The following is a 26948-nucleotide window of genomic DNA, read 5'->3' on the forward strand; positions in this document are numbered from 1 at the left end:
CACTCTAAGGAGGTCTTCCCTAATACCCCATTAAGATTTTTTTTAATACCATTTTACCCTCACCTTTGTTACTTAGAGAGAGAGAGAGAGAGAGAGAGAGAGAGAGAGAGAGAGAGAGAATGGAAGAGAGAGAAACCATAGGGGACTTCCCCGAAGCTCGGTCACCGGCAGCCGGAATCCGGTCATCGGCCGCCGCCCACCGGAATTTTCTGAAAAACTCACCGGAAAGGTTTATTGCCCCAATAGAAGGGCAGTAGACCTCTATTGCCCCCCAATAGATGTCTATTGCCCTAATAGTCTATTGGCGATTATCAACCATGTATTGCCCCCCAATAGACGTTTCGATTACCGAAATGGTAATTAATTTTCCTAAAATTACACAAATAAAACTTTGGTTAAAGAAAAAAAACGAGGAGATTACATTAATTCAAAACGTTTATTGCCCCCCAATAGACGTCTATTGTCCCCTAATAGAACATTTTTTTTTTCAATTTCTTTCCTTCTGGGCATTCTGCCCCTATTTTATCAAAAAAAAAAAAAGAGTCTTCACCCTCTCATGCTCAATCTCAGCTGGAAAAAAAAAAAAACCCAAAATCCAGTAAAAAAAAAAAAGACACAAAGGAGACTTGGCCGGAATCGAACCGGCTTCTACTCTTCCTCCTCCGGCGAGGTCGAAGCCTCCCACTCGCACATCAAACACTTCACCAGGTACACCCATTGACACTAAGGACATCTTCACCAACTACGCGGCCAAGCGCCTTCGCCGGATCCGGCTATTTTAGCAACTACCACGACCGGGTCAACGTCCCCAATTCTGATTCACTTCCTCGACTCGAGCTCCAACAATCACAAGCTCTCCTTCACCGGCTACAACCCTCGCTTTCGCCTCCACCGGAATTTCATAGCTGTGGTCGCCGGGATGCATGCGCTCAGATGGAACCCGACCCCGCGACGACTCTGGTTCTGACAAAGCAGTTTGATTTCAAAGGGATGTTGAAGGCGGTGGAGAGGTTCAAGGTGACGGCGATGTTCTAGCCGAGGACGGAGGCCGTCTCGGAGATGGTCTGGTACAGCTGCATTCGATTGGTGATGAGAGAGAGAGAGAGGTGGGGATCGGGAAGAGAGAGAGATGAGTGGCAGTGGTTTCTTAATTAGACTAAGGGCAAAATTGTCATTTCTCTTTAGATTGGGTTAGTGGGAATAAAAATCTGTTGCTGGAGTAAATGTGATAACTTTGACTCATTTTGGGGCTTTTGGTCAAGGACCCATTATAGTCACGGATTATATGCATAGTCATATGCATAGTCACGGATTTGCCTTGTATGTTAATCCACTTTAGTTTAGGCACCCTTTGTCTTTGTGTAGTTGGTAACCTGCCAAAAACTGAGAATCATCATGCTATTACAGGACTAATTAGGAGGCACCTCCTAATCAAATCAAGAATTACAGCTTTCGAGCATTAGTATAAATCCAAAAGTAATTAATTTGTAATAAAGTATGGTTTTTTTTTTTTTTTCCCTTTTTTTCTAAGGAGTGTAGTATGATCAATAGTATTGTCTATATTGATGAGATACAAAGAGTACAAAGTAGGAAATGTACACAATAGGAGTAAAGCAAAACTAAAGCAAAATTTACTAAGTAAGTTTGCTATCTAAAATTAACACAAAAGAAAAATAAGCTTCACATACGAAGCAACACAATATAACAAAGAGATTTATGATTGAAACTTGGCTATTGATTTTTTTTTTCTTTCTACCTAGTACCTACTCAATTATATCATGTTGACCCATGCACTTTATTCCCTCAACAGGAAAGAGAAAGTAGGGCATTATGACCACACCCAATACATTATAATTCAACAACAAGCACGTACTAACAGACATCATGGACTCATTAGTTACTCACCTTTCACTCAGACATTGACACCCAAACCACCCACCCAGTTAACTAAACTTCCAATCGAAGTTGAGATCCAATAGAATCTCACATAGGAGTTCTGTGTTAGTCTTGCATATGATTGTATAATATGATGCCGAATGATTTGAGGTAATTACGTGTAATGGGAGTTTATTAATTACTTATCAAACTAAATAGTCTCACGTGTTTAACGTCATCTAATATAATTCATCACATTTTTAATATAGTTAATACAACACAATGTTTTGAGAAATATTACTCTATATGGAGGACTCATAGCCTTGCATCACATTGTATAATATAATGAACAAAACTAGCTCATGCACATCTCTTATTTGGTTCAAAGGAAAGTCATTAGATGATCAAAACGGGAAAGGATTACAATAAAAATGCTCATATACCCGAAAAACTAGAATGGGTTCATGAGCCAAAATGAAAGGACTAAACTCAGCTTTTTTAGCTGCATAAAACTCGAGTAAAAAGTTAAATCAAATGGAAAACGGACTCAAAAACTAGCAACATCCAATAGCTAGTCACAATATTTTTTTTACCAACACTCATACAGTTTAATGTCAACTTTGAGACGGAAATAGACTTCACCCTCAAATGCATCAGTCATCAAAGTGGCGATCCCTCTAGTCATGAAGAAGTCACCAGTTCCACCAATAACTGAAATGTCCCGAGTCTTGTTCATCAATGGATCAGCCCCAGCAAAGTTGATGCTCCCTTTGTGTTGGGTCGAGTTGAACACGAAGGAGAAGCCGAGCCAAGCAGTGAATATATCTTTCTTGTCGTACAAGTAAAAGCCTTGCGCACGACCAACCGGGGTCGAGTGCAAATTGTTGTCCAAAGTGATTGGATCGTCGAACACAACAACATTCCCAAAATGGCTTTTCCCTGCCAATATGGTCTTGTTGCCCCAAGCGGGTGAACCCACAATCGCCGCTGTGGCATTCTTGGAATTCTTGCCGTTGTAGACAATATCGTGGAAATAGAAAACGAGGTGTTTGCAAGGGAGAGGACGGCGAGGATGAGGCTTCGATTTGAGGGTGGGGGAAGCTGCTAAGGTTCCAAAGAGAAGGAAGAAGAGGAAGAGAGTTGAAGCTAGACTCTTTGATTCCATTGCTATAGTTTAGTATAGAGAAGTGGGAAGTGCTCCGAGTAATGAAGGGGTTGTGATCATGTGAGCCTATTATATAGGACTCGGAGATTGGAGAATATGAAACTAACGTGCCTAGTGTTGGCAAAAGCTTGGCTTGAAAGACATTCTAGGTGGACTGCTCAGATAGTGGACTAGTTCATTTTGTTAGCTTCTAGTCTAAGATTAACATAATCAGTATTTACTCGAGTTCTGGGGACCTAGTAGTGGAGGCTTGGGAACCACTAAGACAATTGGGCGTCGGTTAAGAATAAAATAAAATAACAAAAAACTTAAAAAAAAAAAAAAAAATATTCGATAACATTAGTTTTTCGATAAATAGCAGTCTGCACAAATTATTTATCATTTTTAAAAGAAATTAAGCTGTTATTTTAAAAACTCACCGCCCTCTTGAAATTTATATATGATTTAAACGTTTGACCTTTTAATATATTTTATATTGGGTCCTTGACCAAATGCACAAAAATAGACCAAAATCATCCCACTTACCCCAGCAACAAATTTGTATTCCCACTGACACAATTTGAAGTGAAATAACAATTTTGACCTCAGCTTTATTAAAAAACTACATCAATGCCATCGAGTACTCTGTCTTCTCTCTCTCATTGCTCTCCGATCACTTTCTCTCTCTCTCGCTCCGCCGAACCGAAGACTCCCTCTGTATATCCACCACCGTCGCTTTCCTCCCCCTCTCCACCGCCGTGTTCTTCCTCTTCCCCTCCGACCTGGCCAGATCCAACTCATCGGAGAAGCTCACCCTGGACCTAGCTTCTTCTTCCTCTGGTTCTTAAATGAGGCAACCCATTCCGATTTCACCAGCCTCAACTCGTCGCCGGACCTGAGGACCTGATCCGGCAAAGACCTCAGCTCCGTTTTGCAGAACAGAACGCAGTCGTCTTCAACCACGACCAGAAAATCTTCGATGCCTTCGAGAACGCAGGAGCTAGCGCCGATGACCGAGTCCGATATCGCCGAATTCTGCTCGAGCACCGCCGATTCGAACCTTCTCAGGCCATCAAATCTCAATCTGAACTTCAAATGCTCTGAGAAGAAGATTGGTTTCCATGGATTCTGAATCAGCTTTGAAGATTAGTCTAGTCTTGTTGTATGTTGTGTATGGTTTCTGATAGCCTGGGGGATTTGGTGCAGCAAGAAGAGAGGGTTCCGGTCATCGAGGAAGAAGAAGATTGGGTGTCCAGATCATTTTCTGGGTGACCATATCAGATTTTTTTTTTTTTTTTCTAAAGTAAGTAAGTAACCGGACAGAATGAAAGAAATTTTGTTTTGAATGTCTATTGGGGGGCAATAGACGTCTATTGCCCCTCAATAGAAGTTTTAAATTAATGTAATATCCTCTTTTTTTTCTTTAATTAAAGTTATATTTGTGTAATTTTAGAAAAATTAGTTCTCATTTCGGTAATCGAAACGTCTATTGGGGGGCAATAGATGTCTATTGGGAGGCAATAGACGTTTTAAAATTCATATAATTTCTTCGTTTTTTTCTTTAATCAAAGTTTTATCTGTCTAATTTTAGGAAGATTAGTTCATAGTCCGGCTACCGAAAGTTCTATTAGGGGGCAATAGTCGTCTATTGGGGGGCAATACATGGCTGATAGTCGTCTATTGGGGGCAATAGACGTCTATTAGGGGGCAATAGATGTCTATTGGGTGCAAAAAAAACTTTCCGGTGAGATTTTCAGCAAATTTCGGTGGGCGGTAACCGGTGACTGGAATCCGGCGACCGTTGACCGGATTCCGGCGAAAGTTGACCGGATTCCGGCGACCGGTGACGGGGCTCCGGCGAAGTCTCCCATGGTTTCTCTCTCTTCCATTTTCTCTCTCTCTCTCTCTCTCTAAGTAATAAAGGGGTGAGGGTAAAATGGTATTAAAAAAAATAAAAAAACAAAAAAAAAATCTTAATGGGGTATTAGGGAAGACCTCCTTAGAGTATTTTGGGTAAGAGAGAATTAAAAAAACTTAATGGGGTAAGTGAGAAAAATATCTCTAAAAATGGTGTAAATGGACAAAAACCCTTTTATATTTTAACATAGTTGAATTTGGTAAAAATTTAATTCAACGGTGAAAATTTACTTTCTCGATAGCCGGGCTGCCCGGGCAAATAAATTTGTGGGGTGAAACACCAACTCCATGCCAACCAATATTTGCCATCATCAATTATTGCATTTTCCAGTTTCTGAATCATCCTCATATCCAAGTCTTTCCGGCTTTATCCTCCTACAAATCCAACTCAACTAACACCAATTATGATTCTCACTTTTTCCCCAAATTATTAACACTAGTAGCTAGCTATGCCACCATATCAGCACCAACCTAGCTACCACCTTCAAAAACATGATCCGTCAAAAAGGAAGGAAGAAAAAACTTGGATGTGTGATATGTGGTGCCTAAAAATCTAAAATAACCAATAAGTAGATATAATTCTGCTTTGATTAAAGAAAATGATGTCATTTACATCTGACATATTTAGAGGTCGAATTGCTTGTTGATATACGATTGGGAGTCAGAGATTTGTGGAAGCCATAAGTGGATTTGACAAACTATAGCCAAACTACAGCATGGTCGTGGCACAACTCAGAATTTCAGATAATTTGGAACTCGAGGCCGGCCATGATTATTCAAACAAGCAAGTTCGATCGAGAGCCAGTTGGAATCCGACAACCCTATGATGATTATTAGGAGAAATACAGGGTCTTCAGTCTTCAGTCTCGAGTGGTTACGTATCAGAGAAAAAGATATGCATCATATATATAGTTGATTTTCTTAGATTTATCAATAATTGCTAAAAAGTTTGTTCAAATGTACAGGGTCTTGAGTTCTGAGTAGATATAAGACCTGATCGATCTGTAAAGGCGTGTTCACGGCCGGTCTACTAGTCTGTAGAATATGATTCTCACAGATATGATCTTATCTTTGTCCATGGATCTATTCACATTTACAGATTTTGGTATAGGGAAATTTAGGAGATTTTTGTTTTTAATTTGAGAAATGAGATTTTTGATTGAATACATATATAAAAGTCCTCTAATACAACTTTGGTTAGAACATCTCCAACAGTTTCTCTATAACTTGTATTTTCTCTATTTTATGAGAAAATATGCATTTTTTTGCTTCAGGTAATTCTAGTACCTAAATACGACCCAGCTCATCTAGGTTTTACTTCGATAAATCTTCCAATTAGAGTCAGCAGCGTTGAACACTTGAGGCTTCGCTCCCTTCTTATCTCGGAGTCCGTTCGACTTGGGGATGATTTTGTGATGGACGGTTTGGTTTTCAGTTTTGACGGAGAATGTCTTTCTCTGATTTGATGGGATGGCCCGAGATTTGATGAGGTCGGACTTGGGGCAATGCTTCACGGCTGTCCCGAGGGCGGATCGATTTTGGGATATGGCGCCATGGGCGGCTCGAGCACTTGGGCTTCCACCGGAAGTGATCACTGGCTTTTGAGCCCAGGACGATGGAGATCGGGTCAGTGCTGACCGAGGTCGGGTTCCTTCTATTGGTGAAAGTGGGTCTGCTTGCTTTGCTGATCGTGGTGATTAGTTCTCGGCGGGCTGGAGCTCTACAGCGGTGGCAGAGCTGGCCGGTGGTGGTGGCTTAAGCCTACACGGGGTGCCCTTAGCAGTTTCCGTTCTAGGTTGCTGGTGGAGGGTCGTTTGGACCACTTGGGCCATATGAGCTGTGTTTGGCTAAATCTTTTGACAGCTTTCTCCAACGGGGCCTATTACTGGATGGTTGGCCTTTTGCAAGGCTGGGAGGAGGATGCAGGAGATGGTCATACAAGGCCGATCCAACGGATGAGAAGATTGGAGATGACTTTTTTTTTTTTGATCAATAAGAAACTTCATTAATAATGAACTGGTTACAATGAATTTGGGCAACATCTCTTACACAGAAATTGCCATTAGACTTCACACTGGAACTCTATAATGACTGACTGAAGAAGCCAGAAGGGCTCCGACTAAAAAAACTTGCACAATAACTATATGGCAAAGACAACATGCGCAGGAGCAGTGAATCCTTAATACTCAACTTTGTCAACACTAACTCGCCACCCAAAGTCCACCTGACCTGCCTTTGATCGACCAAGCCAACACTCGTTGTGACTTCGAACCCGACCAAAGTGAATTGCTGGACCGTCGGACATGGGACTAAAGTAAACCCAACACCGTCACCGCCCTAATGTCAACACCGTCAATCCACTGATGCTCCAAATCGCCATCGCCTCCGACCTGAAATCAGAAAGGAACGACCCACTAGAAGGCCAAGGATGATTGTCTATGCCACGGCTAGACTTTTTCGCCATCGCTGCTGACCCAACTCCAGAACAGGAACGACCCTCTAGACAGCCAAAGAGAAGATTGTCTCTGCCACAACTTACAGTGCGCCTGACCCAACAACTAATACCTAACACAACTAGAACACCTGCTAATACCACAAACCAAAATCCTAAACCATAAGCCCAAACCCAAATTGGTAGGGACTTATACCTAGCATAAAGCCAATTCTAATTAAAAAACAAAGAACATAAATATAAATTAATATAGTTTGGGCCCAAAGCATATGCCCAGGCCCACAAAGTTCTTAACCCAAGCCCATGTCTAGATCTGCAGCCACCGTACCAGTTGCTCCCTCGGAAACCTGCCGCCAGCCTTCCGCCATCCACACCCTTACCTCTGCTTTCCACGACCTGTGCTGACCAACCCAGCACCAAACAGACCAAACCCAACACCGGCGCTTCACCGTGACCTACAATTACCAGGCCAAACCAACGGCGAGTCTTATCCAAATCCGCTTCCCACCCAATCCGACCGCTCAGATTTATCCCCACTGACAAGACCCCGAGGCGGAGGCCTACCAGATCGCACCCTGAAGACCACGACCACCGCTGCAAACCACTGAACCGCCGTTGCAAACCAATGAATCCCCACCGGCCTTCCCATCCATAGCGTCCGGAACCCAGTGAACCAACACCTGATTCCGGCAACATCTGATCTCCACACTGACTGGGCATACTAGAGGACCATCGATCGACCCTTACACCTTGAATAGCCCGTCCGACGACGCCGCCACGAGGGCGTGCCGTCGGACAAGGCCTGACGGCACAATGGAGAAAGCCAAGCGCGCTAGGTTTTTTTTTTCTTTTTCAAATTTAAGACTTGATTGGAGATGACTTTGGTTTTTTTTTTTTTTTTTTTTTTTTTTTTTTAAAAAAAACCCCACCCCATTCCCACTCTTGATGGGGCTCGAACTCCTGACCTCTTCTATATGAGACCAAAGCCTTATCACCCCAACTTTGGTTATGTGCACATGGAAGTGCTTCCAAATTCCAATTGATGGAGGAGGTACAGAGGGTGCCATGGCATCCTCAACTACTAGTTTATTTAAATTCTGTATTGGTCGCAAACACTAGTGCTAGGTTGAAAGTATTTATTAGGGAAAATCGTCCAAACAGTGTCTGAACTTTTCCAGACTATTAATTTTCATACCTATACTTCAAAAAATATCAAAATGGTACCTGAGTGTTTGAGTTGGACCTAATTTTCGTACCTAATAACAGTAAAATCGTTAATAGAGTTAACTTTTGAAGGATATTTTCGTCATTTTACTATTCATCATCTCTGAAATCCACGGGCCACCACTCGTCTCCATCCTCTCCTTCTCCTCTACCGAAACCATCACCACCAACATCTCTCTTAGGCCACCGCTGTGGCTTGTCGTCCACTATCGTCACACCGCTTGGCCATTCGCCACAGCGACCACGCCACTCGCAACTCCATAAATCAATCAACTTTGGCTGCTACCTAGGAGCAATCTGAACATCTTCTCCTCTGTTGATCATGATAAGATTCCATATTTCATTACAAAATTCGGATCAAATTGGTGTGAATATTCGCACCCACCCACCTCGCCGCCGGTTAATGGGTTCTCTCCAAAACCAGTGAGACAACCACAATGGGGGAAGAAGAGCAGAGCAGCAATCAAGGCAAAGAACCAGACCAACCCTCCGTCGCAGAGAATCAAGTCTCTGGCAAGCCATTCAGTCCATCTCGTCCCTCATCTCCTTCACATGCTCTATCAAAATCTTCGCCGGTGCAGCACCACGCCAGTATGCTCTGCGTTCTTGTCTTCTCACCACTGACCGTAGCACCGCCGCCACCATCTGGGCAAATCGCTGGAAGTCGCTCCCTTTCTTCACCATCCCCATCCCCATCCCGTCGGCAAAGAGTGCCACCTCTCCCAACCACCTTCCTCCACAGACCGTCTCCAAAAAAACCTAACCAGATCGGAAAACTCCAAACGGATCTGCCAACCTCAGAGCTCTATCTCACCTCCACCCTCTCATTCCCCATATACGGCCACATCTCCCACCGACAGCACTCCGATCTAAGATGGAGAGACACCATCGATGCCCTCATTCTCCCTAACCACCGGTGCTCAGACCCGACAAGGACTCCACGCAAGCTGGACCGCGAAGACAACCCCTTTGAGTTTGAATGTGGGTGCTTTCATTTCGGGGTTTGTGATTCCATGTATTTGGGGATTACATGGCTCATAATTTTGGTACGGCATCCATTCCAACTTTTCGTTGCTTCTCTTTCTTTTCGATCTTTTGGCTACATGCTCCTCCCTCTTTAGCATGTTTGGGTTGAGTATGGACTATACTCTACTGAGGTCGAAAGCTACTCACTAAGAGAGGTGTCGGTGATGGGGTGGAGGAGAAGAAGAGGTTGGAGACGATGAATAGTAAAATGACGAAAATATCCTTCAAAAGTTAACTCCATTAACGATTTTACTGTTACTAGGTACGAAAATTGGGTCGGGCTCAAACACTCAGGTACCATTTTGATATTTTTTGAAGTATAGGTATGAAAATTAATAGTCTGGAAAAGTTCAGACACTGTTCGGACGATTTTCCCTATTTATTAATTAGTTTCTGAGCATCTAGTTTTTGTTAGAATAATGGTGCGTAGACTTCCTAAAATGTGGGTATACTCTGGGTTTACGGGGTTCTGTTTTCTAGAATAGGATATTTGTATGTCCTAAAGGACCTGCTTGCTGAATTATAAAACCGGACTGACCTATTTCGATTATGAAAAAATGCATTTTTTTGCTTCAACAACTTCCATATACATATCCATATTTTAGAGAAAGTGAAGAGAGATCTCTATATTTACAGAAAACTCTAAAATTATAGGGAATCATCTTTAAGGAACACTCTTCTATTTTTTGTTGAAGCAAAAGGTCAAATCTTTAGTAAGTAGGAGGTAACTCCTTCTCCATTACATCCCAAACAAAGTTAGGGGGAGCAGAAACACTCCTCTATGTTCTCTCTTCAAATAATATTTATTTCCATCATTAGTTATTTGATTACATTTTCAAATTTAAAAACTATTACCATATTTAATTATGAATAATATAATATATGTGATGGAGAACCTGTTAGAATTATGGAAGAAATATAATAGAGATTTTAAGTTTTTTTCAGTTCCTATAGTAGAAATTTTATAAGAAATCTGTTGGAGATGCTCTTAATATTCCAAAATTTTATGATAAAGTAATATGAGCATCATACTTGACTAGAGCTCCACAAAAACAAGATCTAGAATTTGGAATAAAAAGAGTTTGTTTTTTGTTTATCTGGTGGCGCCTCTGCGCTGGCGTTAACTTTTGGCCTTGTCAATATGACTTGTGTGACCGGACAGGCTACTATGTTTCTCCAGTGGTCGTGTGGTTTAGTTGCTAAGGCGGTTGGTCGCAATATATTTCTTCTCAAACCAATGTTGACAGCGATTTCGGGAGCGAGATGAAGTTTTCCTATTGGGTACAGACGATGGGGGTGCATCTCTAGTCACAGGCTAGAGATCGTGTTGTTCTCTTGACTTTTTCAGATGGGTTGCTCCTTGGAGATTGGATTTGGGTAGGCCTGGCAACGTGCGGGTATAGTGCGGGTACGGTGCGGGTTCTTAACGGGTCGGGTTTTTAACGGGCCGACCCGGTAAAAACCCGTTAAGTTAACGGGTTTCGCGGGCTAAACCCGGCGGGTTTGCGGGTTTTCCGGTGGAACCCGTTAAAACCCGTTAACAAATTTTTTATTATTATTATTTTTTTTTAAGCAACTAGAACAGACTTATGTATATAATTTTTTTTTATCGAATAAAAGCTATAGTGCCCAGTAAAAGATATGATTGATTGAGCAAGAACATGTTTTTGTTAAATTTTTCCAAGTTCATGAGAATCAAAGCAATGGACTAAAAGAAAGTTGCAGACTTTGATGTACTCTGTTACCCTCAATCATTGAATTGGATTGTCCAGTACAAGGGTTCCATAACACCATGTCTTTCTCGTCAATTTCTACACAAATCAGATTTCAGAACAAAAACCCAGAAATCTATGACGTTAAACCCAGAACAAAAACCCAGAACAAATGAATTGAATCTATCAAATATGAAGAGAAAAAAACGAAAATGGCTCTAGTGAGGATATGTCGGTTTCAAGCTTCTTATTCCCTTCTTGCATGTGCATCAATGAAAGTCAGTTGGATATTGTTTTATAGTTTCTAAAAAGGAAAGTCCTACTCCTACATCGATCAGCATGCCATGAAATGAAACTAGTAGAAGGGGTTTATTTTGGTTCATTGAAACTAGCATCAATGAACCTTACCGTCGCATACGCATAGGCCAATCTTCAAACCCTCATCACCATCTTCATCATCATTTTTGTAACCCAGAAATCTATGACGTTAAACCCAGAACAAAAACCCAGAAATCTATCACAACAAAAACTCCATCATTCAAACCCAGAACACACTCAGATTTCAGATTATAAAATGCAATACCCAGATACAAAAACTGCAAGGAATCGAAGAAAACCCAAAGCAAAAGACAGATCCATGCAATACCTTGAGAAATTGGGCGCGCAGAGAGAGATGAGAGATATATAGAGAGAGAGAGTTGGGATTTGGGTGACGGAAATGAATGGGAGGTTGCTGTGCTCAGATTGGGTTGCGTTGCAGAGAGAGAGTTGCGTTTTGGTGAATCACGGAAGGGGTCGAAGTGGGTTTGTTTGGAAGTAAATGGGTTCCAATGGGTTCCAGTGGGTTTAGCACGCAAGGCCCGTTAATTTGCGGGCTTTTTGCGTGCGGGCTTTTTTAGCACGAATTTAATAAATGGACGGGTTCGTGCGGGCTTTTACCGTGCGGGTTTCGGGCGGGTTTGCGGGTCACGGGCTCAAATGCCAGGCCTAGATTTGGGGATCAAAGAGTTATTATTTTTATTATTTATTTATTTATTTGAAACGGTGGCTGTCATGGGAGATGGATCAAAACTGGTTTTCTTTTCTATTTTTGAAATTTGGCTGGGAGTGGTGGAGTATGGTTGGTCGATAGGGCTTGAGGCGGAGGAATGGAGGCTAGATGCGATCTAGGTGGGAATGGAGGAGTGGTGGTTAGCTGCGGTTGGTCAAGTTCAAACACTGATGTTTGTTTGGAATTGGTCTCCGATGTTCACTATCGGCAGTCATATGTTGACTCTTTTGGGAAGTCAGGGGGATTGCAAAGCTTGTTATCATTATTTATTGAGTTTTTCTATTTGAAATCTCTAAATTTACTCACTTTAACCTCTTATGCTTTTTACACCTCCCATTAAATTTTTAAATATTAAATTTTCTCACTAAACCTCACTCATATAAATTGCAAATACACTATTATATTTAAAATAAAAAAATTTAGCCATTTCAATGATTTAATTACTCTATAATCTTAATTACATGTCTATTCCTTAATCAGACAACATAAATTTCTTATCCACTAAAAAAAGAATCAAACACAAGGTATTGAGTTTCAAAAATTAATTTTGAATTTTTTCTATTGCAACCTCTAAATTTACTCACTTGACCTCCTATACTTTTTACACTTCTTATCAAATTTTCAAATACTAAATTTACTCTCTAAACCTCACTCAAGTTCCTCAAATAACCTCACTCATATAATTAGCAAACAAACTATTATCTCTACAATAAAAAAACTTAGCCATTTCAATGATTTAATTACTCTATAAATCTTAGTATCAGACAACATAAATCTCTTATCCAATAAAAAAAAATCAAACACAAGATATTGGGTTTCAAAAATTAATTTCTAATCAACAAGAAATGCTTTAACATGAACTATTCCGTGATTTTTTTTCTTCCTCTTTTAGTTGTGCAAAAAAAAAAAGAAATGAAGATTAGTCATTTCTTCTTAATGTTTTTTTTTTCTATTATAGTACCTCATGATTAATTGTTTCAGTTGTTTTTTAGTTTTTTTTATTAATTGATAGCTCTTTTTTTTTTTTTGCAAATATAATGGATAGGCTTAGATTTAGGTTATAATGGAATTTCTGGTGTTGTCCCTCACCAATATGCGTTCAACATGTATATCATACATTTGTATGTCACATGATCTTAATCATAGTTTTAATTCTTATTAAATATATATAAATGCTTTAATGAGTATGTAGTGAAATTGGAAACTGAAAATAGATAAGGAAAATAATAAAGAATGTAATATAATATTATTGAATTGGAAAGTCTAGAGAAACTAAATATAATATATTTTTGGTATTATTATTGTCCTTGATAGTCATTTTACAGTAGGTTATATATATTATTTAATAATTCATAACAGAGTGAGGCCAAGTAAACAAATTTGGAGGTCCCAATAAAAACATTTTTTTTTAGGGCTGGGTTCGGTACGGTACCGGACCTTCAAGTCCGAAACCGCATACCGTACCAGAACTTGTTGGTACTCAAAATGAAGTACCACTACCGGCCACCGAAGTCGGTATACCGACTGCTCGGTATTGGTTGGTATCGGTTGGTAGCGGTTGGTTGGGCCTCCAACCGAGTTTAAGATTGGGCCAGCTTTCAGCTATGGCCCAAATGAAAATTTTAAATCCCTAACCTGTCAACAACTGAATAACTGAAAGCAAATCAAATAAGTGAAATAACATATCTGAATTTAAAGGCCCAGAGTTCATATCATCATCAGTTCATCACTTCATCACACATCAAAAACAATCAAATAACAAATCAGTTCATCTCATCATCAGTTCAACACTTCATAGTTCATATCATCACTTACAGTTCATCACTTCATCTTATCATCACTTCATAATTCATATCATCACTTACAGTTCACACAAATGAATGAATCATACAATAACAAAGCGGACAACAGTTGAAAACAAAGTATTCAAACTTTCAAAGACTCAAATTTCATCTCATCGTCACTTCATACTTGCTTGTTGTGCTCCCTGCCTCACTCAAAGAGTCAAAGTTTCTGCAAATAAATTTTAGTTGAAAAGAATAAGAAATTAAGAATGCTGGCAGTTGGCAGTTCTGCAAATTCAATCAATGAAGAAGAATTTAGGCAGTTATTGCAATTTCTAACGTTGAACAAGAAAGCTCACGATGTTGGCTGTTGCCTGCTATGCATCAGCTTGTGTAGAGCTGAGATTCGTCAATGTTGACTCCATTCCTTGATTAAAAGCATTTTCTGCAAAATAACAAAGACAAGGTTAAAAACAATATCATGACTCATAAAATACGAAACAAAGTAACAAACAATATGAGTAGCTTACCCCTCTCAACCGACCAACTGCAGTGCTCCTACGTTGCTCCAGTTCTAACTTCTAAGCCTTAATTGTAAGAATTCTTGAATTGTTGAGAACTTGAGATTGGAACACCTGAAAATTAATCAGAGCATGTTATACCAAATAAGAAAAGCAACATAGAGAACAAAGAGAACAACACATAGTCATGAAAATTCAAACAGAGAATTATCAATTTTTCAATTATGCATATATCCAATTTACCAATTATACCTTCAATTGAATATCTGTCTTGCTGGCAGGCAGAGTTCCACCATCGAGAGCCACAATTCAGAGTCCTTCAAAGTTCAACCCAGTAACTTTGCCTTCTTCTCCCTCAAACTGTCATATCCTGCTCCTCCAAGCACAAAAGAAAAACCATTAAAAGTGGCAAAACCCATAACAAATTGCTAAATCTCAAGATAATACATAACATATCCAATATCGAATTCAACAATAAATTGCTAAATCTCAAGATAATACACAACAATTCAAGAAATCTTACAGGTGGTTGTCCTCCTTCGAGTTCTCCAGACTCCAGAGAGAGAGAGAGAGACTGAGGGAGTGGTAGAGAGATGGACTGACCCACTGAGGGATTAGGGTTTGCAGGTTGGACCAACTGATCAAGAGTATGAGAGGCTGAGGGTTCGAGAGAGAGAGAGACTGAGGGAGTGGTCGAGAGATCGATGGACTGAGCCACTGGGGGATTAGGGATCGGAATCATCGGATTAGGGATAAGGGTTTGCCGGTTTGGACCAAGAGTATGAGAGGCAGAGGCTGATCTCGATCGGGTTCGAGAGAGAGAGAGATTGAGGGAGTGGTCGAGAGATCGATGGACTGAGCCACTGAGGGATTAGGGATCGGAATCATCGGATTAGGGATAAGGGTTTGCCGGTTTGGATACTCTTGCAGGCAGAGGCTGATCTCGATCGGGTTCGAGAGAGAGAGAGACTGAGAGAAAGTGAGAGACGAGGTGAGTCCAGAGAGGCTGAACTCGATCGAGAATGACCGAATGAGGGATTATGGATTTAGGCTTTTAGGGTTTGGAAATTTTTCATCTAACGGTTGTTAGTAAATATGGAATAAAACAGAATAAAATCAACGGGTAGGATTGATTATAAAATAAATATTTAAAATAATTAAATATTATATTAAATATACGGTACGGTACGGTATACCGTATTTTATCAATATTCAATACCGATACCGTACCAATTACAGTATATCGGTACTGTATAATCGTACCAAACTTTCGGTAACCAATTTCGCTGGTAACCGAACTCCTTGGTTCGGGACGGACGCGGTTGGTTGGTTTGGATCGGTTGGATTTGCCAGCCCTACTTTTTTTTATTAGATTTGGTTTTTAGTTTAGATTTAATAAGTAGTCCCTAGAAGCAAAAGACAATATGTGAAATTTTTTTTTTCAAGGCAACCGCGCTCTCTCTAACCACAACTAGGGTTAGGGTTTTTTCTCGTGACTGCAGCTTTCTTTCCAACATCAATGACAATTGATGAAATGGCCGCGCGTCTCGCTGCCTCTCTTGCTCTAGTAGAGGGGAAGAGGCCTGTGGATTTGCGTCCTTCCAAGGGACTACAACAACAGGAGGCTTTCATGGTGGGAAAGCTTCTCACAGCGCGGGACTATACTCGCCACTCGTTCTGGGGATGTTCCGATCTGCATGGAGGGTGAATGGCATGCTCCGGGTGGAGGAAACTGGAGAAGATGACCGTGTTTTGTTCTCCTTTTCGGATCCGGCTGATAGAGTTAGGGTTTGGAAGAGAGGACCATGGGGTTTCAACAAAGCTCCGATTGCACTTGCATATTATGACAGCGTCGGACAGATCTCGGCGGTGCCTTTAAAGACGTCGTCGTACTGGATGACGCTATTGGGAGTTCCTCCTGCTTTTCGATCTGAAAGGATTATGAGGCTCATTGGCAGTACTTTGGGAGAGTTCAAAGAGTTTGATAGAACAGCGTTCCGGCAACGGATTCTGCGCATAAGGGTTGAGATCGAGTATGCGAAGCCTATTTTGCTCAAACAGAGGTTCTGGGTTGAAGATGCCGTCCAGTTTCTGGTCAAGTTCAAATATGATAAGCTTTTTTCGGCGTTGTGGGCGGTGTGGTTTTGTTACCCACGTTGGTCTTCTGTGCTCTGGCCCCGAACTGGAGGAGGATGCAGAGGAGGTCACGAGAGTAGTGGCGCAACCGTCTGCCCTAGCGGTACTCCGTGAAGAACCAGGGACAAGCTCCACTGCATCTAGGGTTCCGGTACCTGGCCCAACCCTAATTTTCAAGGCAACACTACCTAGCAATGTTCCAGACTTTTGTCTTCCTCCGGCAATGGCCGCAGCGAGGTGTGCCAAGAGACAGGTACAGATTAGGGAGATCACAGAACCACGACAACCAGTCGAATCTGTTCTTGGCCAACGTAGGGTTAGAGATGATGATGAGGTACTTATTTCACCCAAAAAACTGAGATTGAGTTTGGCTATAGGCAAAAAGAATCTGGATGCAGTGACTATGGGACTGTTGGAAGGGCCGTCTAAGCAAGCTGAACAACAGAAAAGAAAGAGAGGCCGGCCTCTAGGAAGTGTGAATAAGTTGCCGTATGGCATGGCTGGGAAAGGGAAAAATTCCAAGAATGAGGGTGACTCGGGGAAGAAGGTTCCAAACAAGAGCAGGAAGACCAACCTGATGCCGAGGTTGTTAGCTGCTGAAGGGATTGAAGATGGTACTACCTCCAACCCTAAGGGGAAGGAGATGGTGATTTCTTAAATCTTCTGGTGCCTAGACATCTAGATGCAAGTCTTTTCAAGTGGGAAATTTCTCTATGAGCTTTTCTAAGATGTTTCTAGTATTTGTTTGTACCACAATTGAGTGTTGGCAAATTAGGCTAGTTGATTGATTTTTCCTTAGGAAGCGAGTTTTTCTTGCTTAGATAGGCTTGCGCTCCAGCGAGCGTCCCTTTAGACTTTAATGAGTTTAGTATAGGCTTAGATAGGCTATCTGGTACATGTATCCGATTTTTTTACAGTGCTTGTTAGACTCTGGCCTGTTTCAGGACTTTGATTTCTAATAATATCAAATCCTTTTCAAAAAAAAAAATAAGTAGTCCCTAAATTTTTGAATTTGTGTTTGGTTCTATTTCAGTGTCATGGTCATGGCGTTATTCTTGAGGACTTAATTGTTTCATCATTGGTATGCTATTGTGGTCAATGTGCTGGCAAGTAATCCTTGCGCGTGATATGGTATGTTTGGTACACTGTGTGGAAGGTTTATGGTCTTTGTCTATAAGGTTATATATGTACTCTCAGAATTGTTCTTCATCTGTAGTATATGAAAAATGACGATTTGTGATTAGACATTAGAGTTAGACCGATTTGACTTATGGTGTTCGTAACCCGGTTGGGCTTAGGCTCTGCAAACCCCTTATGTATGTTTATCCGGGGAGTGCTCAATTTGAGCTATCAGGTAGCTAGCTATACTGATCGATCATCTCTTCTTGCTGTCTCGTATATATTGTGGTTTTCATCCTAAACTTTGATATGTTATCATATATCATCAATTTCACGTCCAAATGTGTTGCCACTTTGTTTTTCAGAAGGGCAACCAATAAAACTAGTCAGCTTTGTGTAACTCCGTGATCTCCACTAAACTTCTTCACATATTCTCCTCCTAAGATCATAATTCTTTTTTGGGAAAACATCACCAATGGTCACTGAGTTATGACTTATTCGACACTTAACTCACTGTATTTTCAACAATATCACTTAACTCACTCAGTTTTACATCCGTCTTTCACTTAACTCACTGTCGTTAATTTTGCCGTTAAAAGCTATTAAAATTGAGGGTATATTTGTCTAAACACTAAAAAAATGCATTTCTAACTTTTTTTTTTTTTAAACAAGACAATTTTTTTTTTCAAATTATATTTAAGTTAAAAAAATCATTTGTTATTAGAAATTAGGGGTGGGCACGGGTCGGGTCGGGCCCGAAAATCAGTGAGACCGAGACCGAACCCGAAATTCTCGGTTCGGGCCGGTTCGGGCTTTTTGTAAACTGAAAACCGATACGAACCGAACCCATTCGGGCCGGTTCGGGTTTCGGGCTTTTTCGGGCCCAAAATTCCTGTTTTGCCTGTTTTGGTACCTGGAAGACTGGAATGCATATCAAATTATAATGCTGTAAAATAAACTCATTAACATAACTGTAATCAATTTGCAATAATCAAGTTTAGCCACAGTTTACAGTTTACAACACAAACTCAATAGTCCAGAATACATTGTCCAACATAAAACAATCCAAATTGTCCAACATAAACATAAACACAATTTGCAGTTTTGCACACATAGTCAAACTGTCAAACTAAGAAATAACTGAAGCTGCACTGCTCTAGGCCATTAGGTTCTAGTTGCTCGGCCTGCTGCCTTGCTCCACAAGTCCAAACCTCCATGACAACTCGACAAGTGCACAAATCTGCAAGTCTGCAACTCTGTGCATTCACATTTCAAACTTGATCAGTTTACAAATACAATTATACAAAGTTAAAAAGTAAAGCAATAAAATGTATAATGATCTAAAATATGCAGGTTCCCATACAAACTTGAATCTGGAGTGCATTCCAAATCAACAATGCAGGTTCCCAATTTCACATACAAGATTACATTATTACAAACATGAACACAATATCAAATCACATAGATACCAGATAAGATCAACAATTCAACAATAGATGCAGAGAGACACCCAAGTCAATCTTTTTTTTTTCCTCAAAGAATCACAGACCTATTAAGTATTAACCAATTACTTAACAAATAGCATCTCTACAAGTTTCAGTTCAAAAAAGCCACATAAAGAGTTTTACACCTACTGCCCTTACCTCAAGTTCAAAAAATACTTCAGGAAGTGAGCCTAATTCACCAAGAACTTGCCCACCTGGAACCGCCAATTGCAACTCGTTCTGCTCAGCATACAGCGAGACTATTCTCGAATATATAGGTGTGCACTTGATGTTTCCACTCTCATCTTTCACAACAATACCAGGACGAACCTCAATAAACTGATTCACTTTCAAAACACCCTGCCGAGATCAAATGTCAATATATGCACGGAAGTGACGGAACTAACGAACTGTGATGTGAAAATCAAGAATGTAGACAAGACAAGCATATAAGACTCACGCACTTTCCCACTACCCATAACTCCACCAACAAAGTACACAAGCATATCAAGCAAGAACACTAGAACATGGTTTTAAAAACAGAAAAACAATTACTAAGTACTAACATTAAGAATAGTCTGCGCTCTATATTCTAACAAAATTAAGAACATAGCACTCATACACTTTCCCACCAGCCATAACTCCACCAAAATTAAGAACATAGCACTGTTAGTGTCAAAATTAAGAACATAGCACTCATACACTTTCCCACCAGCCATAACTCCACCAAAATTAACTAGCAAAAACATGGTTTTAAAACTGAAGTGATTGTGTGTGTATATATCGGACTATCGGAGAAAATGCTAGAGTCCAGGGACAAGGAGAGAGTACTGGAATCGTCCATATGAGGCTGGAATGCACTTTCCGGCAAGCCGTTCACGGCGTGGTGGAACCGTGGAAGTCTCGCATACACGATCTTGAGCTGCAAAAAGGACATGTCAGTTTCAGACTCTCAAAGCAGATAAATCAAACCGCTTCTGTGCATTATATGCTTACCTGATCGAAAGAGTTGATCGGATTTTTGAAGACGAAGCAAAGGCCTATCGGATCTCGGAGCGGCTCGGACTTGCGCCAAGTCGGCGACGGCGAAATCGCGTAGGCTGTAACAGCGACTGTGACGAAAAACAGAGCAGCCAAACGCCCAAAGCCCTAAACGCGAACGGATCGTGTTTTTGACTTTTTTTTCGATTTAAGCAGAAATTGAAGGGTGAGGGAGGAGAGACTGAGAGAGAGAGATCGACAACTCAGAGAAGGGTGAGAGAGGGACTGAGAGAGTGAAAGGGAGATATCAGATTTCAGTGAAGGGCGCCTATCGGATCTGGGTTTATCAACTTCTGAAATTTGGGGCTTAGACTGACATGGACAGACCGACAGATAGAGGGAGGCTGAGGTCGAGTTAGTCGACTAGAGGAGACGAGGAGTGTACCCTTTAGGGTTTTTTTTTTTTTTTTTTTTTTTATATTTAACTTATTATTATAACACCCAATTAGGAACTGACATGTGGCAACTGCTACAGTAATCGGGTCGGTTCGGGCTTTCGGGCCCTGAAAATATGAAACCCGAGACCGAACCGATTACATGAATTCGGGTCGGGCTTTAGACCGAACTGAAATTTCAATTCTAAAACCGAACCGAATCGGTCTTTTTTCCTCGGTTCGGATCGGGCCCTCGATTTTTCGGGTCCGGACGCCCACCCCTATTAGAAATCTCATAAATTTAAAAAATTGAAAAAAGTCTAATAAATGTAAATTGAGGGTATATTTATCTAAACACTAAAAAAATGCATTTCTAACTTAAAAAAAAAAAAAAAAAAAAGACAATTTTTTTCAAATTATATTTAAGTTAAAAAAATCATTTTTTATTAGAAATTTCAGAAATTTAAAAAAATTGAAAAAAAGTCTAATAAATGTAGTTTTTTTTAGTTAAAAATGATTTTTAAGTGTTTTGACAAATATACCCTCAATTTTAACGGCTTCTAACGGTAGAATTAACGACAGTGAGTTAAGTGAAAGACGGATGTAAAACTGAGTGAGTTAAGTGATATTATTGAAAATACAGTGAGTTAAGTGTCGAATAAGTCATAACTCAGTGACCATTGGTGATATTTCCCCTTCTTTTTTGGTTAACAACTGCATATGCCATATAGATCTGAAGGACTGCATAGATAATCTAATTAAGGTGATTACCTTAATCTAATTAAGTCAATTTGGAATAAATTATGGGTTGTTGTAGCTAATCATGATATGTCAGATCTGGATTCTCTTAGGAAGATATTGTTTTTTTAATGCTAACGGCGTTTGTTTTCTGTTCTTTTCCGTCATCGACTCATCTTCCTTCACCATTGCTCTGTTCTTATCCTTTCTCCCTTGTCAATCTTTGTCTGCTTTCATCTTCCAGAAATTTCAACCTCCCCATCAACAAGAACATAGCAGCTATGGATTTAAGAGAAATTTCATATCTCCTGTATATCTGTCGTTCAGATGGGTTTTCAATTTTTCATTTAGTTTATGAAGGTGTAATTTCTGAGCTTGGTTTTTTATTTTTTTTGGCCGTGCTTGGTTTCTTGTTGACAAAAGTTGAAATATTTTCAGTTGTCTATTACTGAATTGCACGATCCCGAGGTGGAATTTGTCATTTGTATTGATATTGAGACCAACAAAAATATGGGTCTGACGTCTGAAGTTAGAATATGGGTTTGATGCAGTAAACCTAAAATCCAGGCTTGTACTAAGCAATTTTTTCAATGGTTGGTAGTTAAAGGACTTTTGTCAATCAAAGAATAATTGTTTGATTCATTGAAATTTTTGTATTTTCTGTATCAAAGGCTATTAACAAGATAGATGAAGAAGAACCCAGAAGAGCAGAGCAGGAATTGCTGCCATTTGGGTCAATCAGAGAGCGAAATCCCAAACAGAAACAGAGCTTGTTCTTTGTTCTTCATCGTTTTCAACCTCTTTTCTCACGGACCCAACTCAGTTTTGGGTATTGGGTACCCAGAAAACGCTCCAATCAATGAGAAAGGTGAGCTGTAATGGATTCAAAATTCAGTGCGTGAAATTATTCATATTCTAGCTTTGCATGTTGAATTGTTCACCTTCACAACATAAAGAGAAAGAAAGCTGTATCAAAGGCTACGTTCAGTTTTTCACATTGATTTTGCATCCATTCTTTCGTACGGCGTACCATACCGATAAGAACCAAGAGAAACAAGATGAAAATTACAAGGGAAGGGAAACAAAAAGGCTGCAGTGGTCAAATTTGTATTTGCATCTCTTGAAAGTCCATAGTTGCCAGGCTTCTAGATGCTGAGAAAATGGAATTTCCAGAACAACTCAATATGATGAAGGAAAAAAATGAGAGAGACTGAGTTGGAGAGAACGATGGGCTGACAGTCTTGTAACGGAAAACAGAGAACAAGGCGTCGGTTGGTTTTTCGTTTTTGTTTTAATAGATTATATTTGGTTATTTAAATGAGAAATGCTGATGTGGAGCGTTATTAACCATTGGATATGAAATCGACGGATGACGTTAAAAGTCAAGGACAATTAAGGATTAGTGGAAGCCAATGAGAGGATTCGGATCCCAATGGTTAACCGTTAGGTCTCATTTGGTTCATGGAAATGAAAACAATTTCTTTGTTTTCTCATGGAAAGGGAAATTTCTCAAGAACTTTTCATATAAATATTTGGTAATAGTAGGAAAATTATCAGGAAAATTGTTAAAATGTTTGTAATTAATGTAATAAAATAATGTTTTGTGAGTAATGAATGCAATGAAATAATGGGAGAAAGTGATTCATTTGGTATTTGGAATGAACCACTTTCCCTCTTATTTTCCCTTTCTTGAGGAAAATATTTCTATTCTTTTTGTATCCCAAACGCAAGAAATGAACAAGTTTCATTTCCTAATGCTTACTTTCGGCGAACCAAACATAGCCTTAATTTAGACACATATAAGTGTAGTATTATGTTTAAATTATAAGTGTCTAAATTAAGGCTACGTTTGGTTCGCCGAAAGTAAGCATTAGGAAATGAAACTTGTTCATTTCTTGCGTTTGGGATACAAAAAGAATGGAAATATTTTCCTCAAGAAAGGAGAATAAGTGCAATTTTTAAATTGGACACATATAAGTGTAGTATTATGTTTAAATTATAAGTGCAATTTTTTTAAATTGGAAAAAAAAAATTAAAAGAAAAGAAGAGGAAGAAGAAGAGAGAGTATACCATGCACATTGGTCAAAGCAAGCAGCAAAATAAAACTTCCTTATCCATACAGAGCCATATATTAGGAAAATTAAGATCATATGTTTATTGATGGATATGAAAGTACAATTTTGACTGTAAAATTAAGATCATGTTGCTAATTGATGGACTAAGTTCATCCTTAGCTGAGCCAATTCAAAACTCTCAAATTTAAGCACACTAGAATGTAACAGATCGGACACATTTGAACACCACTTTCACATTCCAAAACTCGGAACTGATGTAAACATGCTTAAATTTACCAACACTCGTAAAAGTTGATGTCAACCCGGAGCCTGAAGTATACTTCACCTTCATACGCATCCGTCATGATTGTTGCTACTCCCCGGTGCATGAAAAAGTCTCCGGTGCCACCCACGACGGATATATCTCTAGTTTTTATCATAAGGGGATCAGCTCCGATGAAGTTTATGGTACCCTGGTAGGCTGTGGTGTTCAAAGAAAACGTAAACCCAAGCCACGCGGTGTAAGTGTTCTTTGTATCATAGATGTACATGCCTTGTGCCTTGCCCACAGGCTTTGAGTGCAGATTGTTGTCAAGGGTGATGGGGTCATCGAAAACAGCAATGTTCCCGAAGTGGAATTGGGGAGCCAAGATGGTTAGGTTGGCTCCTTGAGGTGCTGCTACAATTGCAGATGTGGCATTGGCAGCGTTCTTGCCATTGTAAATAATGTCATGGAAGTAGAGCACTAGGTTTTTGCATGGTTTGTGCTGTTTTTTATGTTTAGGGAAGGCTGAAGATAAAGCAAGGAGCAACATGAAGGAAACAAGAACAATAGAATTTCTAACTCCCATTGTGTCTGTTATGGAAAGCAGAGGCTACTAATCCCAAAGGGAGAAAGGCAAAGGAAAAGGATGAGCTAGCTTTTGCTAGTAGCTAAATAGACAAAGTTTTGAGTTTGGAGCTCAGTCCAATTCATGGCTTTATATAAGAACTGGAAAAGTTGAAAATGGATTCTTCTTTAGTTGCTGGATTAATTAAACAAAAGCTAAACATCAAATTCACATGGAGTCTCTTACCATGTAATGGAGAATAAGGATTCCATGCCTTTTTTAATTGGACTTTTCGTCTTGATGTAGCTAGGCTTCCACCTACCAATGTCACCATATGACCGCCTTAATTTGACTACATAGGCCAAAGAAAGCCAATTTGACTCCCAAGTGTAGTAGCATATATAGACCATTACCTTCTTTTTCTCCACAACCTTCTTTCCTGTTTCTACTTTCTTAACATGCAATAATATCACCAAGGACTACGTCGATCGTTCAAATTAGTTTCTGAAGGTTGAAGTTTAAGGCTATTGTAATTGCTTATGTATACATACACCGTCCACGATCGATCATATATAAGAATTGTTTGATAACTATGAATGTCTATTTGTTATATAAAACTTAAAGAGAATATAGTTCTCGATCATGAACTAAATAAGATATTCTTCTATCAAACAACAATTTTTCATGCTATAGTATGATTTACACATCTAAATAGGACTAAACTTGATTGCCAAAATAATAATAATAATAATAATAATAATAATAATAATAATAATAAATAAGACCCACTTATCAACAATTCATATTCAATATTTGATAATATAACATCTTTTTTTTTTGAATGAATGACGACAAACTATATTAAGTAATAACCGAGGGTTACATGAGGCGATGCAAAAGCATCGAAAGAAAACAAAAGAGCATAATGAGATGCACAATCTCATCTATAATAAAGAGAAAACAATAAAGGATAATAAGATGCACAAACGCATCTTGAATGAGAGGTAACCAGGATGTGACTTGATGTCGAACGACATCGCTGCACTGCATATGTCACGAAAGCAGTGTAAATGTAATAGTAACAGTAACCGTAGCCGTAACCGGTGTTATGATCACCTAGAAGAGGTGATTCACTCACCAGGAGTTCGAAAGTAACCGAGGGTGTCAAAAACTTGAAAATTAACAAACGAACTCCTAAGAACCAGAACCAGTACCAGAGCAATATGAGCAGCTGTCTCGGATCCAAGATCCGGGTTCGTAAGCGTCCAGGATCCAAAATACGGATCCAAATCCGGCCTGAGTCCAAAGTCAAGTCTGACACAGCAGCCTTGACAAGAGCCCAAGCCCATGTGAATCTGATTAGGGCACCTAAGCTCCTGGGCCCCCAAGCATCAGTTCCTCTCTGGGCACCCGACAGCCACCGCACCCAATCACCACTGGTCTGAGCCGCTGTTCCGCCGCCGCGCCAAGTCTAGCTCGAGCCACCCACCAGCCGGCGACAATGGTCCACAAACCCAGACGACCTGTTCAGAAGAAAGCCGCCGGTAGCAACTCCTAGAGACCAGTCATGCTGCTGCATCTCTCCGCAACTTCTCTCCGCAATCCTGACGTCGAATAGCAGAAAAAAGGAAGCCGAACGACCATAATGATGCCGGTCGTGGAGAGAAATCGCGGACCAAATCTGACCCGACCCGGAAGACTGCAAAAGCTCCAATCGCGCCCGCCAAGATCTACCCAGATCTGCCAACGCCTCCGGCATCACGACACTACCTTTGAGTCGCGCTCGCCTAGGCCTAGACAAGCCACCACAAAACGGCACCACCATGGGGGATGCATAGGGATGCATATCAAGAGACAATCGAACTGGAACCCAAGTCTCCACGCCTCTGATCCACGATGGCTCAGAATACACAAGCGACAAAGAAAAACCAGCAATAATCGGACAGGATTTGGGCAACTCCAAAGAAGATGCCGTAGGTGTACTCCATTCAGGACGGAGAAAGGTACAGAGAGGCCATGGCCGAGGGCGGCGCTCTCCCAACCCTAGCAGAGTTTTGCTAGGTCGAAACATAAAAACGTATTAGAATAAGATTGTTGCACCATCAACATGTAGTTGTACACTGATAATATAACATCTTAGTTTGTAGGATCTTAGATAGCATTTACATGGAATGAGACACAACACTATCTCTAAAGGAATATTTCGTCTTATTTGGTCAACATTCCTGGCATAAACCAAGCACTAAGCAGTTCGAAATCATCAAGAGTTAACCTTTTTCTAGAACCGTACAAAAGAAATTCATTTTATTTCATTGGTGTTTTCTCCTTCTTCTGTGTCGATAGCTCCGATCATTAGTTTAAATGCTTATTTGCTTTATTGCTGTGGTAATCTTTTTCTAATCAAAAGCTAGCCCACTAAGAGTTAATTAGCTTAAACATTTGCTCAACTTGCCTGTAGTACCATGA

The 26948-nt window shown here is 40.1% G+C and overlaps 2 protein-coding genes and 1 long non-coding RNA gene across 3 annotated transcripts; all 3 read right to left on the reverse strand.

Annotated features, from left to right (window-relative positions):
• Nucleotides 1-2231: 2231 nt before the first annotated feature.
• On the reverse strand, nt 2232-3216 carry LOC133745922 (dirigent protein-like). The gene has a single exon (XM_062174083.1). It carries the CDS (start codon nt 3038-3040, stop codon nt 2465-2467), a length of 576 nt encoding a protein of 191 aa, XP_062030067.1. The 5' UTR covers nt 3041-3216; the 3' UTR covers nt 2232-2464.
• A 10950-nt stretch (nt 3217-14166) lies between these two features.
• On the reverse strand, nt 14167-15035 carry LOC133742969 (uncharacterized). The gene is made up of 4 exons (XR_009862844.1): nt 14959-15035; nt 14716-14820; nt 14545-14630; nt 14167-14414 (listed from the first exon to the last, which is right to left on the reverse strand). It is a non-coding gene; the product is annotated as an uncharacterized LOC133742969 (long non-coding RNA).
• An 8692-nt stretch (nt 15036-23727) lies between these two features.
• LOC133745587 (disease resistance response protein 206-like) lies at nt 23728-24618 on the reverse strand. The gene has a single exon (XM_062173683.1). It carries the CDS (start codon nt 24501-24503, stop codon nt 23946-23948), a length of 558 nt encoding a protein of 185 aa, XP_062029667.1. The 5' UTR covers nt 24504-24618; the 3' UTR covers nt 23728-23945.
• Nucleotides 24619-26948: the final 2330 nt, after the last annotated feature.

The sequence above is a fragment of the Rosa rugosa genome, chromosome 4, assembly GCF_958449725.1.
Source record: "Rosa rugosa chromosome 4, drRosRugo1.1, whole genome shotgun sequence".
Taxonomy (NCBI): Eukaryota; Viridiplantae; Streptophyta; class Magnoliopsida; order Rosales; family Rosaceae; genus Rosa; species Rosa rugosa.

What these genes read in the sequence shown, in the direction of transcription:
- LOC133745922 (XM_062174083.1), bottom strand. Translation starts at nt 3,040, where the DNA reads ATGGAATCAAAGAGTCTAGCTTCAACTCTCTTCCTCTTCTTCCTTCTC.
- LOC133745587 (XM_062173683.1), bottom strand. Translation starts at nt 24,503, where the DNA reads ATGGGAGTTAGAAATTCTATTGTTCTTGTTTCCTTCATGTTGCTCCTT.